The following is a 17,426-nucleotide window of genomic DNA, read 5'->3' as shown; positions in this document are numbered from 1 at the left end:
CTTCTAGAGCCAGTAAGAACAAATTCAATTAATAAGGTGGTAGTATGAAATGTCCTAGCTGTACTGAGGTTTAGAGGAAAACCAATTTCAAATCCAGAGAAACTTGAGAGCTTCTCACATCACTACAGAAAGACAGATACAGGGGCCCCTTAGGAGAGCCACTGTCTTCTTTTGGGTTAATGAAAAGATATTCAATGAATGTCTGAACACTCAGAGGCCATGAACCAGAAGATGGAGGTCTCAAATTCCTCACTTTAGCAAAGATGCCAATAATTCTCCCAAACAAAAAGATTTACCTCAATGCTTCTTTCCTGCCCATAAAAAAAGTATTGGCCATCTATTTGGGCATTTCCTAGGATACCTAATGCACAACTGGGGGATGCTGGGGACGGGGGCGGGGGGGGAGGTGCGGTGCTCTGTGTTTTAAGAAGGTGAGGAGGAATAACCCAAAGTATAGCTCTCTGCTTGTGTGAATTTGATAGAAAACAAAATGATCTGTGAAAGGAGCACAATAAATAAGAGAGTATCATTCCAGAAGAGAAAACTGGAAAGAATGAGAGACCAGAGTTTAGTGGGAACATGAAAATAGAATTGCCTTTGGTGGCACATCCCCCAAAGTAAGATTAGTCTGATCTGTTGTCTCTTATCTCTGACTTTTCTGGATAAAATGAGCCAAGTATGTGTGTGAAGATTTACACTTTTTACACTTCTGTACAGCCTGAGTATTTAAAAATATGTACGTATTACTTGTGTAATTAAGAAGAAATATAATCATAAAATACATTTGTATAAGAGGGTAAAAGGAGGAAGTATAAGGGAAAATCCAATAAACTCCAACTATAGGGGACTAAGGAGATCAGAAGACCATTAAAAATATATGGGGGGGGGGGGGAGAATGTGATTCCTGTGCCTTAGTAATCCATCTTTTTCTCTACTCACCCGTTCCTCATATGCCTCACTGTTTGACCCAACTTTTACCTGGGCTCCTGAAGAAGTAGACAAGGAATAGGGGTGATGCCAACCTTCTGGAATGGAATTTCTCACTCTTCCTCAAATCCCTTCCTCAGTGATATCACCTCATATTTCCAGGCTTGTTCCACCTAACCATTACCTGCCTGGGAAATACCCAAGTTGAAGTCCCATAAAAGTTTCACCAACTATGGTCAGAAGATCTGTGACTGGGGATCTCTTAAGCCCCTTTCCAGGGCGGATAATACAATCGCTGATCCCCTGCTTCTAGGTCAGAGATACTGTAACCACCATAGATCAGATTATTAAGTGAGAACAAACACCCCCCAAATCCAACTTCTTATTTCTTAGACAGCATTGCACCCTAACCCAGCTGAGGTTGGTAAGAAGAAACACAGCCTGCACCTTAAACCAGTTGAAGCCAAGGTAAAGTGTAGGGAACAGTTGGAACAGCCAACAGTCACAATTTTTTTTTTTTAACTTTTGTCTTCATTCGCTACCCCGGGAGTACCAAAAAACTTCGAGTCACCACAACTCACCACTAAGAGGAACAAAAGAGTGGGTCCTTTCAAGACCCAGATCCTCCAGTCCACCCATGAGCATTCCCAGAAGCTCCCATAACTGATACCAGGCCCTGCTTCCACTTCTCCAACTAACTAGTCTTCTAGATTAGAAAAGCTTTCCTCCTTTGCCTCAGTTCTCCCTCAATGAACCCAAATCCCTCTCAGCTCAACTCAGAGCACCCTAGTTATTTTCATAATAGACACTTTCCCTGAAGAGAATGCCCTTTACCCAACTAAGATGCCTTCTCAGGCCCTTCCAACTAGACAGCTCGAAAGCCTCAGCCCCGGTTATCCTCGCGGCCCGGGCGTCTGGTTTGACCCCTCCGCACCTCCCGGCAAATGGGCTTACCTCACCCGTTGCCCCGTCCCTTTCCCCCAGCTCCTCCCTCCTCAGAGCTGCTCAATGAGGCCTGCCCCTGCCCTCACACAGCCCCGGGCCTCCCGCGCCGGCCCTCGGCCCCCAACACAACCCGGCCGCCTCCCGGCCTCACCAACTTCGGGCTCCCAGCCCGCCCGGCCCCCTCCTCAGCGCCCCCATTAGGCCTGCCGGGGCCCGGCCCCTTGCTCCCCTCTCCAGTGGGCCGCCCTGACCCCTCGCTGAGGTCCAGACCCGCCTCTGCTCTCAGGCCAGTCCGCTCTCCTCTCCTGGGCGCCTCCGCCCCTGCCCTTGTGGGCTCCATCAGCCCGGTACCTGGGGCTCCGTCTCCCCCGTCGGGCCCAAGCCTGTGTCGAACAGACAAACAGCTGCAGCTCAACCAAACCTCCTGCCCCTCCTCCTCCTCCTCCTCCTCCTCGCCTTGGGGTGGGGGCCCCAGCCAATAGCACGATTACCCGCCTACCACCAAGGGTGGGCGATGTGTGCACTAATCCGCCAATCCGCTGGAGAAAGGCGGGCCTCTTCCGGCGCCGTCACCAACGGGTACCAGCGAGGGACTGGACAGGCGGGGCTCCGGACCAATATAGAGAGGGAAACCTCGAAGATGGACGAGGTGAGGAACCAGTAAAGAGCTAGCTTTCTGAGACAGGGGGCGGTTCACTGCTGACAGGCGTACATATCAACCAATAACATCTCGACGCCCTCATGACCCCGCCTTCTGACTCATAAACATCTAATCAGGTGAGTGATGGAGGCGGGTCCAAGTGAAGATTTAACCAGTACTGGGAAAATTCGGAACTTGAATGGCAGGCAAGGCGGGTTGAAAGTAGCCTTAGGAAGGCCGCTACTGACCTTCGCCCCTCCCCCCGAATTTGGCGGGGGCTGACTCTAGCTCCCCGCCCTTTATGACAAATTGGCGGCGTAAAGAGAAATATCTCACCTAAGGACCCGGAGTCCGGGAATTAAAGTATAGCTCACGTCGGTGCGTCCTCCTTTTTGTGGGGCCCCAGAAGACAGGAATTTTGCGGGTGGCTCGCGCCGGCGGTCTGAGATGTTTTTTGGTGGGGTTGAGACAGTGGCAACTCCCAGGAAGTGGTAGCTTGGGGGGACGTTAGCCCCCTTAATGATTTTTCATACAGACAATTTATATATTCTGAACTATATGTAAATATGATTAAAGTATTTTTAGAAAACTGTGATACGCAACAAAAAGGAAAAACGACGAGCTTCCTGGGAAATGCAGTGTCAAGGCGAATTCCCACGGAGCCCACTTCCAACCACATTGCTGCTCCTAAGTCCCTCCTAAACCTCTGAAATCCAGGAACTGCCGTCCTGTATGTACATGTGTGTGGTAGGGGATGATTCAGGTTCGTGGGGAAAATGAAGTAGGCTTCCATTAACCTGGCCGTAAAATGGGGCAGTAATTCCCATTGTGTCCACCCTGGGCACTATCCCAATTGCATAAGAGAAGCTAAACTGGGGTGATGGAGTGAGGTGGATAGCCCTGCACAGAGATGAGGAAGAGGGGAGCTCTGAAACCAACTATCACATATACACATTCATATTCTCTCTCACACATCATTCTTTGTGTAAATAAATACACCTAAGTAAAGGAGGAAAGAGATGAACTATAAAACTAGGAACTTTTGTTTTTAATGAATCACAAACTAAATTACAAATAATGTTAATAGCATGAACACTCGAAGACAAGAGGTGGGAGAAGGGAGACAAACATCAAAAAAAGAAAAAAAATACTTTTTTTAAAAACATTTGCATTACAAAACCCCAAGGTGCACATGGCAACAAATCCACCCATTCCCACTTAAAAAACACTATAACCTGAAATATAAATATAATTGTTCATCCTTCTTTTAAAGAAAAAAATTTTCCCAATGCCCTCACTCAGTCACAGCCCTAAAAAAGTGTCAGCATTTTCAAAATGATGTCTAAACCCTAACTTCCACTCCTATGGGGGGTAGCCTTCAGAGGAAGATGGGACCTGGCATGTGAAGAACCAAGAGTCTTAAAAGGAAGAGAAAAATTCAGACAACTTTTACTTGCCCCATAAGGCCACGGTGAAGTACAGTCCCTGTCCTAGAGCCTCCCAGATACCTCTTGCCCATAGTTGGGACAGATAGAGGGACTAGGGGCAATTGTTTCTACTGCAGTCTCATCAAGACTGCAGAGACTGGGAGTCTTGAGTCTCCCACACTGTTAGGTGAGATGAAACACTAAAATTAGGGTATAAACTGGTTGGATCTATTTTTTAACCTAATTCTTTAAAACAGGCCCCTCCCTCTGTTTTGTTTTGCTTGGTTTCTAAAGTCCCAACTTAGGTTCTCTGCTATCAGTTGACCTTATAAACGCAGTGGCCGAGGCGAGGCTTGGGGTGTCTGTCATCCCGAACACAGGAAATAATAATTTTCAGGGCTTTCAGAGATTGGGATGGCAAGCCCTATGTGGAGGGCAGTCTTTTCTTTTCTTTTTAAATACCAGCCCTCCTCAGCAATGACTAAGAAGAGGGGGAGAGGGTGGTGGAGGGACTTAAGTGCATCTAATACTGAAGCTTCCTTTCATTTTCACCTTATTTCTCTTCTCCACCCCTTATATCCTCAGAGTTGGCTGGCTAAGAGGGGGAGGTGTTAAGGCAGCCAGACAAGATCAGAGGGCAAATAGCCCAGGGCCAAGGCAGATCAGGCCCCCACTGGAGGAGAGGGTGAGACTGGGGTAGGACATCAGAGTCGAAGGTGGGGCACTGGCTTGGTCACATCCTGGAAGAAAGGGTGAGCCAGAGCTGCCTTTGCCGAAATCCGCTTGTTGGGGTCGTAGTGCAGCATTTGCTGGAGGGAAAGATGTATGCTGACTTCAGTGATGTGACATTGGACTAAATGGGCAGCAGGTGTTCCGAGAAATCAGGAAAGCAGAATTCCTTTTACCCAAGCAGGGTTCCCAATTCCCTCCTCCCTACATCTGAATGGGTGTGCCAACAGGGAGAGAGAAGCAGGGACTAAGGAAATGCCAAGACCCAGAGTCCAGGGTCTCATCCTTCCTACATCCTGGAAAAAAACCTGCCCTGGGGGAGTAAATGAGAGGAAATGGGTGCCCACCCCCAACTCTCACCGACAGCAAGCTCCGTCCATCTTCATCCAAGGGAGGAACAACTTTGCTAAAATCTTGCCGGGCCCACTTGGGGAAACTCGGCTTATAATCAGGCATAGAAGTAACTCCTGGCCAAACCACTTCATCTGGGGTCCCCAGAGTCCGGAAGATCCGGAAGAGTTGGTCGATTTCAGAATCTCCAGGAAATAGGGCTCGGCGGGTCACCTGAAAATGGGTAAAGAGAAAAGGCCAAGACCCGCACTGATGTCAGTCAAAGCTGCTCCCTGTGCACCGGAGGTTCCCACAGGCAGTGGAAGGTCAGGAGGGCCCCATGACTCCCTCCCCAGGGCCTTTCATGGGGTCAGTCACACAGAGCCTGAGACAATGAAGTCCCTTCATCTGTCTCCTCGCCCCCTCCTTCCTTCCCCCAACCATGCCTTTGCAGATCCCCAAGGCTGGGTGGGGCTGAATGTCTGGGGTGCCACTGACATGTAGCAAAGGGATCCCAAGCCACTCACGGGGTGTGGGGTAGACACTGCGGTCATCCCCCCTCCTTGTGATGCAGCCACTTCTAGATAGGAGCACAGCGGGCAGAGACTGTGTCTTCCATTTCTTCTGTGTTCCCCACAGCACCTAGCATGGTGCTGGGTACACACTAGGTGCTTAACAAATATTTTTTGATGAATTGAGAGAGGAATATGGGCAATTGTAAGGTAATGTATTGGGGGATAAATGCACATTTTATATATAGGTTAATGGTCTCCAAGCCCCCAGTTACAACCCAGATAAAGGACCATAAAACAAATTGCTGATTTGATTTGAAAACTCAGCCCACTCCACTGTTATATTAAAGAAAATGAGAGCTCCCAGAAAAGTCTGGGCCTCAGGGATCTTTCAAACTGAAAAGCCAGAGGTTGGGGAGGACATGATTTAAGCCCGCAGTTTAAATAAAAGTATGAATAAGGTGAACATAGTTGACTTCACCATAATCCTGGAACCCTACAAGAAGGTCTACAGGCCAAATGAAGGAGGCACTAAATTGGTACTCATTCTCCCAAGTATATGCAGACTAAAAACAGCTGCAGAAATAATTTCGCTCAATTCGGGTATAAGAGATGTGTATTGGATGCTAAGACTGTTTGAGGATATACTAACATTGTGGTTGACATCAGGGACGACAGTCCTATCCTTTCCCCCTACCCACCTTGGTGCTACCCTAGAGAAGGAACCCTGTGATAATATAGAATGGCCATGAGTCTAGGCCAAGAAACAGTTCTGTTGTTCTTGAATGTGGGGGAGTGAGCTGGGTGGAACTCGGGCTTGCCTCCGTACCATCTCAGCAAAGATGCAGCCCAGGCTCCAGATATCTACAGCTGTGGAGTAGTACTTGCAGCCCAGAAGGATTTCAGGTGCTCGGTACCACAGGGTCACCACCTGGGGACAAGAGCAGGAAGGGGAAGGGCGGTGCGTGGGGCATGGTGATTCCCATATCTCAGCTCTTCAGTGTTACTCTGCTAACTCTCAGCCTGTTAACAAGCAGCCTCTCTCCCTCCATCTTTCCCATCTTTCTGACTTCCCCTAAGTATAGATGACTACATACAACTTCTTAGACCAGAGTTAGTCTCTGGGGACCATATTTTCTGAACCCAGAATTTACAACCTTCCTGGAAAACTTGAGAAAAGTGCTCATAATTTTAATAGTGTGCCATCCAGCTCTCCTGGCTTGGCATCTATCAAAGCCCAGTTAGCCCCACAACTGGAACTTGGTGCATACTCTAAAACCTCTTGGAGTGCCAGAGATACTTTCCGTGTAGTGAGAGAGAAACTGCTGGCCAGAGATGTTTAAAATTTTGTGAATGTTCTTGTTAACACCTCCCAGGAAGTTCAGAGAAGAAATGCAGAGAGGGTCTCACCTCATGGGTGTAAGTACGAACAGGTACTCCAAAGGCTCTGGCTAGTCCAAAGTCTGCTAGCTTGATGGCCCCCTCTGCGTTGATAAGCAGATTCTGAGGTTTGAGGTCTCGGTGCAGAACCCGATGAGAATGGCAGAAGGCTAGGCCCTGGAGCAGCTGGAACAGATAGCTCTGACAAAGGAGAGAGAGAAAACTTTCTCTACCACAGTGAGCTACTAGATCTGCTCTGTGCCTGCAAAGCTCTACCAAAGCCTTTTACTATATTAGATTATAATTACATGTTTATAAACTGTATCTCCCATTGGACTATCAGTCTAGTGAAGATAAGGACCAGGTCTTCTTCTTCAGTTTTGCATCTCTTTTCCATATCCTGTACCTAATACATTGAAGGTGTTCAATAAATGTGCATTGAATAAACGTTTGTTGAGAGATTGAAAATAACTCGGGGAGTAAAGAACCCAGCCCTAAAACAGACAACAGAAACTCACTGGCTATTTCTCCTACCAAACAGGTGGAAGGGCTTCTTGGAGGAACCTACCAAGTGCCCTCAAGTCCCATTTATCTGAGTTTCATCTGACCTTCCACCTGAGCTATGAAGTTGACTCACTAGAGTTTCAACTTCTTTGATTCTCCTACCCAGCCCTAGGGTTAATAAACATAATGAGCAGTGGGAGAGCCACAAAAGAAAGGGGTGTGTGTGTTGTGTCTGTGTGTGCAGGGGGATGAGGGCTGGGAAGGAAGCCAAGATCACAAATCATCACTCAGTCTGCACAGCGTGCCTTCAGTCCCCCCAAAACATGCCCATGCTGGGGAGGAGTTAATGAGAAGGATTACCTTGATGAGGGGAAGAGGAATGCCAGTCAAAGCAGAGGCATCCATGAATTTCTTCAGATCCTGGTGCAGAAACTCAAAAACTAGGTAGAGTTTGTTTTCTGTGTGGATGACATCCAGCAGCCTAGGGAAGGGAGGTCCAGGAATGGAGGTGAGGAAGAATAATACCCAGGCTACACAGACAAGAACACCTCCTTTACTGTCAGAACACCTCCGAGATATACTTACTTGACAATGTTAGGGTGGTTAAGCTCCTTAAGCAGAGAAATCTCTCGTATAGCAGTACTGGGTACACCCTCTGTCTCACTTGGAGAGGTGGAGAAAGCAGAGATAGGAATGTGGTTACAAACACTCCTTTTCCCCCAGCTCAGTCATTCTTTTCTTCCCAATGAGACACCACCCCAGCATCCCCTAGGGAAGTGAGAGAAGAGAAAGGGTGCTGTAGGAGTTAATTCGCCTTTGGACAGGGGATATATTAAGGTCATTATTCTTCTTTTCCCAGCGGTAGGTAAGTAAAGCCTCCTGGTGGAGGTAAAGAAGAGAGAAGGAAACAGGGAAAAAAATAGGAGTAGCAGCACCCAGCCTCCCTAGAAGGGCCAGTGAGGTTCAACTGCCATTCTTTTAAAAGAGGTAGAGAATTCTAAGATGAGGGTGGGGTTGGGGCAGTCAGGAGGACTCTTCATTCAGAAAGGTGCTCTTCACTGGTTCCCACAAAACCCAACTCCACGGGGAGTCCTGGACCCCATCTCAGAGGCCTCCTTCCTCTTTCTGAGTCTTTCTGATTGCACATTTGGGGGCATCCCTCGACTTTGGGGAGGAAGTTTCCCATATATTCTAAGTGCCCTACACTCTCCACCGGGAAACCCATCGCTGTCCTCCAACCCACCTCTCCACTTAAAAAGAAGTCCCTCCCTGCCACCTTCCGGTCCTTGGACTGCTACCCGCCTGTTGGGGTGGGGGCAGGGGGCACTCAAGGATCTCCCGAGTTAGGAGTCCCGGGTACAGAGGCCACTCACGTGTCCAGGCGGATTTTTTTAAGCGCCACCACTTCTCCCGTCACCTTGTTTTTGGCTTTGTACACAACTCCGTACGTGCCCTCTCCGATCTTTTCCACTTTTTGGAAGTTCTCCATGAAGCGCTAGCGAGTCGGGTCAGCCCGGCCCTGGAGCGGGGGCCTGGGAAACCTGCAAAAGGCGGGCCCCGACTCTCGGGGGGTGGAGGAGGGGAAAACCGGGCCCAGCTCCGCGGCCCCAGGTCAGGATGGAACGCAGTGTATTTCTCGCTCTTGTCAATTTGTCCAACTTGAAACAATGTTGCCGCCTCCCCTCCAGTTCCCTACCGCCACCAGAGGCCCCGCCCCTCCTTCCCGCGTTTCCCTAGCTCCGCCCCCGGCCCTTCCTATTGGTTAACGTCAGAGCGGCGGGGGGCGAGCCCAGCGCGCCTAGCTGCAGCAAATGACCCCACCTCACGCAAGTTTATTAACGAGGATACTTAAGTTTCTGCCTCTGTGGGGAAGCAAAATGTGTTTTTCCAAGTACCTGATTTGGACTCGCGTTTCCTACCTGTGTCCTGAATCTGTAGGGATTTCCTGATCTCTAATTCGCCGTTTCACCACCTGTAGGGAAAATGTGTCTCTCCCTAAGATTAAATTCCACCTGGCCCAGGGAGCCTCCTTTGAAAAGCAGGAAATTGGGAATCTCATTGTACGGGTTTTCTGGGCCCCGGAGATGCAGTTGCCTCCGCCCTCTGTCTATTCTATACTCTCTCTTTTGGGATGCAGGGTCTTTGTTTTTTTTGAAAGATTTCCTGATTTGATTAAAAAAGCAAAAACAGATTGATTCACTCTCCTATGGTGAATCGTATATGTTAGGTACATGTTATGCACCTGCCCTTCAGTCAATTCTTTCCCAGTCAAGAAGAGAGCGACCCAGTGAAACTAGAAACTGTGGTTGAGTAGCGGGATGTTCAGGGACCAGGATCCCTTGTCAGTTCTGCCTTTCTCCGTCCTCCTGCCCCTCCCAAGACTCCTCTGGATGGAGAGGAGGAAGGGCTATGCAAATGAGCACCCCTCTCCTATATAGGGGCTTGCCCCAGCCCCCCAGCACCTTTGGTTGCTGGAAGAAAGAACAGGATGCATCTGGTGCTGAGAAAATGCCTTCTCCATGTGGTTATGATGAGTGCTCTTCTGGCTGTGGGGGTTACAGAAGGTGAGTGTGGGGAGTATTGCCATGAACAAGTGTGAATTTGGGGTTGCACACCTGCTCTGGTTTTTCCCCTCTTTATGGGAGATACCAGCAATATCTCAGGCTTCTCCCACCCATTTGAGTTAGTGAGGACATGGGCATCTGAGCTCCCTCCCTATGTGGAGATCTGGGACTGAGCCTGAGAATAATACCATCTGCTTGTAAGGGCACAAGGATAGTGGGTCTTTGTAGCCCTAATCCTGAGGCCCCTAGGGCAGTGAGTCCAAGTAGGGGCTTCAAAAGTGAAACGAGTGGGAGACTCTTTTAGGCAATGACTTAGGTACCTGGGATAGGGTATTTGAAGTGAGAAGTGAGAGAATGTGGTATTGGATTGAAAAAGTAAGGAGGTACCACCTCCCCTCTTTGAGATGGGGATGGGTGAACATAGCTCAGGCTTTTGTTCTGGGGCTGGAAGAGACAGGCAGAGGGGTCTCAGCTGAGCATCACATGAAAGGGCTCTGGGGGATTGGGGCCTCGTGACAGGAGCAAGGGGTGGGGGTGTGGGTGGTGAGAGGGTCTGGAATGTCCCGTGCTGCTCTGAGGAGGGAGGGTTGGGAATGAAGAAAGAATGGGGCATCTTATGATTCTCTTGCTCTAGTGGTAGGATGCTCTATGAAATGATTCCAGATCTCCCCTCCCCAAGCAGACTCAGCTAGGTATCCAGTACACATTAGAAATGGAGCAAAGATAGTTTCTCCTGTGCTAAAATATAGATATCATGTCCCAGTCTCCCCTTTCTTTCTCTAGATCCCTGGTCTCACAGACTTCTAGGAGCTTCTCCTTCATCTGACTTCCCTCATTTGTGCTGTAGTTTCAAGTCTTTTTCTTTTACTATGCTCCTAACTGTATTTTGGAAACATTCTGTTCATACTTGTCCACCTGACCCTCTTAAAAAGATTGTGCTTACTTTTTAGATATTGATTTTTTAAAATCATAAGACATGTTAGATATTCATGAAATTTTATATGAATTGGGTTTGATAATTGTGTCCAGTGTGAAATGACATTGTGCTGATTCAAGAAAATGTTCATATTTTTTACAGATATATACTGAAATTGTGGGGTTAAAATAACAAGATGTCTGGTATTTACTTCTAAATGCTTTAGCCAACAAATAAATAAACAACAATAACAAAGGATAGAAAAAGGATAGTTTTTGTATCTGGGTGAGGTATATGTAGATCCCTCATACCCCTTTTTCTCAGACCTTTCTCTTGGTCAGTTATAATAATTTTGTCTGCTTGGTCCTCACTCCCAACCTCTGCCTGCCTCTGATCCATCCTCTACATTGCTTGCTATAATGATCCTTCTAAAATACAGATCTGATCATATTAAAAAAGCTTCTGAAGGGTGAATTTTTTGGCATGGAAATTATATGTCAATGACACAAAATCTTCTGCCATGGTCTTGTCTACAGAATAAAAGCCAAACTCCTTTGCTTGGCATTCAGGGCCTCCACTTGTTTTCTTGGCCTCATCTCTTACAGTGTTCATCAACCACACTGGTAGTCCCTGTCATGCCTCATGCTAACATGCCTCCATGCATCTGCTCATGCTGGTCCTTCTGCTCAGTGTGTTCTATCCCACAGGCCAACTCGTCAAGCCGATGGTCTTTCCCAATTCACCAGAGTGGAACTAATCTTTTTCATCTGTCATTTTGTTGTACTTTGTGAATGTCTACAACATAGACATGTACTTTGTGAATGTCTACAACATTCACAATATGTGGGCATATTGAACAGTGCCTTCAATTATTATAATTTATGGATGTATCTATTTCCAATACTTTACCTTGAATCCCTTCAGGGTTATGTCTTGTTTGTTTTTGGTTTTGTTCTTGTTTTTTAATGTTTATTTGTTTTTGAGAGAGTGAGAGATAGAACATGAACAGGGGAGGGGCAGAGAGAGAGGGAGACAGAATCTGAAGCGGGCTCCAGGCTTTGAACTGTCAGCACAGATCCCCACACAGGGCTTGAACTTACAAACCGTGAGATCATGACCCAAGCCAAAGTCGGATGCTTAACCGACTGAGCCACCCAGGTGCCCGTGTCTTATTCGTTCCTTAAGTCCTTTGTACCTATTACAGTGCCTGGTACGTTGTGGGTGTTCAGTAAATTAAGATGCACTTTGAATGTGAGAGTGAGTAGGGTGACATGGGACAGTGCTATTCCCTGACACGGGACTGAGGCGTGATCTTAGGACCTTCACTGTACCTTCTTTTTAGGACCCAGAGACCAGGACTGGCTGGGTGTCTCAAGGCCGCTCACAACAAAACCCTGGAACAGGCAGCTGTATCCAGAGTGGACAGAAATCCAGGGGCCTGATTGCTGGAGAGGTGGGAACTTAGCAATTTCCGGGGAGGGCAGGGTGTGGGTAGAGGAGCAAGAACTGGGTTGAATGGAGCTTGGGAAGATAGGAAGGGGAAAGGTATAAGGGGAGAAAAAAACAAGGAGTCTCAGCTAATGCAGCTGTCCTTCCCAGGTGGCCAGGTGTCCTTGAAGGTCAGTAATGATGGCCCTACACTGGTCGGGGCAAATGCCTCCTTCTCTATCGCCCTGCACTTCCCTGAAAGCCAAAAGGTGCTGCCAGATGGGCAGGTCATCTGGGCCAACAACACCATCATCAATGGTGAGTACCTCTCTGCTCTAGGACCTTACTCTAAGGGCTCAGATTCCCTGGTGTCCCCAGTGAGCTCAAAAAGTATTCTCTTCCTTTCTACTTTTCTTAAAAAAATAAATTATATACATATTCTATAATATTCGTTGTAGAAAAAAATTTTAAACACAGATAAAGAAAAAAGAAAAAAAATACATAGCATGCAAAATTGCGGGCAGAAGACCTAGGGGACCTAGAATTTAGACAGACATGGATTTAACTTTGTAAATAATATGTGACCCTGGGCAAGTTACTTAATTGTTTTGTACTTCCATTCCCTTATCTGTAGAATGGGGATGATACCTACTTGAACAGTTGTTGTAAGGATTAAAATGTGATTGTATATAAAGAATTTAGCATAATGCCTGCCCTAGGCTAAGGCAAGGTTCAAAAAATGTTAGCTGGTGGCTCTTATTTTTGTTTTTATCCTACTAGCTAGAGCAAACCACTCTAAATATTTTGATATATGGCCTTCTAATTTCTTTCCTATGCCTGTCGTTAAGTACATATGAATCTTTAATTCCAGTTTCCATCCTTCCCGCTGCCACCCAAAAGGGTTATACCAAGGGGAATGTACTTTGTAGCTAAGGAGTATTCCCACAGCCCCTCTCTGGGAGCCATGTGAGGAGTTTTGGTGTACAGAAGGGAATGCCAGGGTTTGAGGGTGACTCTGTATTGATCTTTCAGGGAGCCAGGTGTGGGGAGGAGAGCCAGTGTATCCCCAGGTACCTGATGATACCTGCATCTTCCCTGATGGGAGGGCCTGCCCATCTGGCCCTGGGTCTCAGACACGAAGCTTTGTTTATGTCTGGAAGACCTGGGGTGAGTCATCCACACTTCGATTCACCTATTCTTACCTGATCCCCTTTTTGTTTTGCTGTGAATTTCCCCAACCTTTATTGCCCCCATGGTTCTTTCCCCTTCCACAGCACATAGCCTGCTCCAACTCTCTCTACTATATTGTTTCTGGGGGCCCTTCCCGAATTGTTGTGCCATCCCATGGAACCCCTCATTAGGACTCCTTTCCTGACCCCTACTCAATACATCTCTCTCAACCTTCCTTCTGTACTGCCCTGTCTCTAATCCTTCCCCTCAGTTCCCTTGGATCAGTACCTCCCTGACCCTTGCTTTTCTTTTCAAAAACCTCAGGCCAGTACTGGCAAGTTCTGGGGGGCCCAGTGTCGGGACTGAGCATTGTGACAGGCAAGGCAATGCTGGGCACACATACCATGGAAGTGACTGTCTACCACCGCCGGGAGTCCCAGAGCTACGTGCCCCTTGCTCACTCCTGCTCAGCCTTCACCATTACTGGTAAGGATTTAGGAATGGGCAAAGGAATAAGTCACAGAACAGTAAAAGATGGGGAGGGTTGGCCTGACCAGTAAGGGGAGAGGGGAAAGGGGAAATGGTATGTAACCTTAAAGGGGCAGAGCCAGGAAGACCTGGACAGAAGAAGGTGGGGCTTAGAGTCAGTGAAGGGCCAGTCAGCTTGAGTTTAGTTGGTGTGTAACGTTCCCTCGGCCCAGGTCTGGTTCTCACCTTTTCTGGCTCCTATCTCAGACCAGGTACCCTTCTCTGTGAGCGTGTCCCAGCTGCAGGCCTTGGATGGAGGGAACAAGCACTTCCTGAGAAATCATCCTCTGACCTTTGCCCTCCGGCTTCATGACCCCAGTGGCTATTTGTCTGGGGCCGACCTCTCCTACACCTGGGACTTCGGAGATGATACTGGGACCCTGATCTCTCGGGCACTTGTGGTCACTCACACTTACTTAGAGTCTGGCCCAGTCACTGCCCAAGTGGTGTTACAGGCTGCGATTCCTCTCACTTCCTGTGGCTCCTCCCCAGTTCCAGTCACCACAGATGGGCATGGGCCAACAGCAGAGGCCCTTGGCACCACAGCTGGGCAAGTGCCTACTGCAGAAGTCATAGGTACTACATCTGGTCAGGTGCCAACTGCAGAACCTTCTGGAACCACAGCTGTGAAGATGCCAACCACGGAGGTCACAGGCACTACACCTGTACAGGTGCCAACTACAGAGGAAATAGGTACTACAACTGAGCAGGTGCCGACCTCGGAGGTCATAGATACCACACCCGTAGAGATGCCCACTGCAGAGGCATCTGCAACACCTGAAGTGGCAATCGCAGAGCCCTCTGGAACCACAGTTGTACAGGTAACAACTAGAGAGCTGGTGGAGCCCACAGCTGGAGAGGTACCCACCCGTGAGCCTGAGGGTCCAGATGCCCGCCCATTCGTGCCTACAGAAGGTATTACAGGTAAGAGGGTCAGTGTGAACGAGGTTCATTGAGGTGGGTTATTTGTCACTACTCTAAAGAGCTACTCTACTTACCCAGGCCCCAGATGTTACCCAATCCTTTGCTTACCAATGGAGTTTCATCAGAGCTCTCACTGTTATTAAGCCCTCAAGTCCCTCTTAAGAACATGGAATCTATCTGGAGTTAAGAAAACCAGGGTCTGCCCCTCGGCCACTGGGAGAGAGCTTGTTGCTTCTCTGTGTCTCAGGAGAGCTGTTCCCTGAGGCTTCTGCCAGGGAACAGACTGTGGTCATTTACATAGTAATTTGTATCTCTTTCTGTGCAAGTATAAATGCATAGGATTCCGTCTTAGATTCTGGCACCACTTACCACCCCTGGATTCTTTTCCCAAAGCAGGTCAACCTGAAATTGTGGTAGGAACACTGAAAAGGTAGGAATGACCTGGTGGCACGTGGAAGAGTTAACTTTTGTCGAGTGTCTAGATCAGGACCCAGCACAGTGTGGAGTATGATAAGCATTTGGGGTTTCTTAAAACTTCAGTGCTACTCCTAATTGTGTGGCTCTGGGGTGCTCGTTCCTCCTCTGGGGCTTCAGTTTTCTTATCTGTAAAATGAGATTTTCCAGGCCTTGCCTGATGCCAAGCCCGGGTGCAATAGCTCTGGCTGTACCTGGAAAAACGCTTGCGTGGCCTCTACTTCCAGGTGAGTCATTTGTCTCTTGACTTTGCCTCTTCAATCCCCTCCTGCCAGGCTCCCAGAGCCCCCTGCCGGATGGTGCAGCTACCTTAATCCTGGTGAAGCGACAAACCCCCCTGGATTGTGTGCTGTATCGATATGGCTCCTTTTCTCTCACCCTGGACATTGTCCGTGAGTCTTGACTACTTTGGGGGCTGGTGGAGGGAGGTGTGTACTGCCTAAGACTGACCAGTAGAAGCATACCTTGGAAGGAGTTACTCACCTGGACAAGAATATCCAGATCCCAGGGTTTTTATTTTGAAGGCATGAGGATGGGATTGGGGAAGTAGCCCTAGGGCTTTCCTGTCTGTGCGCCTTTGGGGAGGCCTGGTAGAGGAATCCCACATTGTACCCAGACTTAAAATCTTGCAACTTTGCAGAGGGTATTGAGAGTGCTGAGATCCTGCAGGCTGTGCCATCCAGCGAAGGGGATGCATTTGAGCTGACCGTGTCTTGCCAAGGCGGGTGAGTGTCCCACTGGTTATCCTGAGAACTCTTGGGTTGACTGTTGCCCCGCTCTCTGGTGTCTAATATTCCCTCCCAGTTGCCCTGACCTAAGCTGACACCTTTCGCAGGCTGCCCAAGGAAGCCTGTATGGACATCTCATCTCCAGGGTGCCAGCCCCCTGCCCAGCGGCTATGTCAGCCTGTGCCACCCAGTCCAGCCTGCCAGCTAGTTTTGCACCAAGCACTGAAGGGTGGCTCAGGGACCTACTGCCTCAATGTGTCTTTGGCTGATGCTAACAGCCTGGCGATGGTCAGCACCCAGCTTGTAATGCCCGGTATGTACTTGGACAAGAAGTAGGGAGAAGGGGGGAACAGCAAGAGGCTATCTGGTAGGGAGCAGACACTGACGGAAACTGTGCCTGGGATTCTGTTCATAGGTCGAGAAGCAGGCCTTGGACAGGCTCCCCTGTTCGTGGGCATCTTGCTGGTGTTGATGGCTATGGTGCTTGTATCTCTGATATATAGGTGAGGGCCCCACCATCTAGCTCACACCTCCTTATCCCTTATTACCACCACTCATTCTTCCTCAAGAGGAGAGGGAACCAAGACTTTTTTTGAAGAAGCCTGGTATCCAGGAAAGAGCCCAGACTTGGAAGTTAAACAGACCCAGGCTGCAGTCTTGCTGGTGGGACCTTGGGAAAGTAGCTTAATGTCTCTGAGCCTCTGAAAAATAGGAAAACTAATACCTGCCCTATGGGGCTGTTGTCAGGATTAGAGACAATGGTGGTAAAGCACCCAGTTCTGAAGCGAGAGTGCAATAAATGATGATACTGATGACTGTTGTTATTAGTAATATCAAGAGTGGAGGAAACTGGGTGAACTGAGTCCTCTACCTGTGAGAAGGGCAGATCCCCAGGCCTGGAGTGCCAAGGTCCTCAAAGCACTGAAGCTTGTAGTGTGAGAGAGGAATGGACAGAGGTTACCATAAAAACAAGATAGGATGAACCCTATTGGTGAGAAGGGGAGGGGCCTTGGGTCAAGGCCCAGTAAACTTGGGATATGGGTGTGTCCTCTTTTTTGGAGAAGCACAGGTAGGTTTCCCTTGTCCATTGCTAATCAGTTTCTTCTTTTTCTCCCAAATCAGGCGAAGACTTCTGAAGCAGGGCTCAGCCCTCCCCCTTCCCCAGCTGCCACGTGGTAGCACCCACTGGCTGCGGCTGCCCAGGGTCTTCCGCTCTTGCCCCATTGGTGAGAACAGGCCCCTCCTCAGTGGGCAGCAGCAGGTCTGAGTACTCTTATGTGATGCTGTGATTTGCCGAGGG

General features: G+C 48.6%; 2 protein-coding genes across 4 annotated transcripts; one reads left to right on the top strand and one right to left on the bottom strand.

Annotated features, from left to right (window-relative positions):
- Window positions 1–3,532: 3,532 nt before the first annotated feature.
- Window positions 3,533–9,079, bottom strand: CDK2 (cyclin dependent kinase 2). 3 transcript variants are annotated; one of them, XM_047066923.1, is made up of 8 exons: window positions 8,768–9,079; window positions 7,980–8,057; window positions 7,755–7,875; window positions 6,921–7,091; window positions 6,340–6,441; window positions 5,526–5,669; window positions 5,029–5,232; window positions 3,533–4,748 (listed from the first exon to the last, which is right to left on the bottom strand). In XM_047066923.1, exons 1-8 carry the CDS (start codon window positions 8,881–8,883, stop codon window positions 4,644–4,646), a joined length of 1,041 nt encoding a protein of 346 aa, XP_046922879.1. In that variant the 5' UTR covers window positions 8,884–9,079; the 3' UTR covers window positions 3,533–4,643. The 3 variants fall into 3 exon arrangements, with proteins under 3 accessions (XP_046922879.1, XP_046922881.1, XP_046922882.1); XM_047066925.1 differs by lacking the exon at window positions 5,526–5,669; XM_047066926.1 differs by lacking the exon at window positions 3,533–4,748 and having other exon boundaries at window positions 5,183–5,669.
- An 803-nt stretch (window positions 9,080–9,882) lies between these two features.
- On the top strand, window positions 9,883–17,393 carry PMEL (premelanosome protein). The gene is made up of 11 exons (XM_047065326.1): window positions 9,883–9,958; window positions 12,217–12,327; window positions 12,474–12,620; window positions 13,335–13,469; window positions 13,797–13,958; window positions 14,208–14,924; window positions 15,674–15,790; window positions 16,039–16,123; window positions 16,234–16,443; window positions 16,498–16,629; window positions 17,249–17,393. The coding sequence occupies exons 1-11, from the start codon at window positions 9,883–9,885 to the stop codon at window positions 17,391–17,393; spliced, it is 2,037 nt and encodes a 678-aa protein (XP_046921282.1).
- Window positions 17,394–17,426: the final 33 nt, after the last annotated feature.

This window comes from Lynx rufus, unplaced genomic scaffold (genome assembly GCF_022079265.1).
Source record: "Lynx rufus isolate CCGP_SWC_20201006 ecotype Redwood Valley unplaced genomic scaffold, mLynRuf1.p SCAF_7, whole genome shotgun sequence".
Lineage (NCBI taxonomy): Eukaryota > Metazoa > Chordata > Mammalia > Carnivora > Felidae > Lynx > Lynx rufus.
This window is presented reverse-complemented; position numbering and strand designations above follow the sequence as displayed.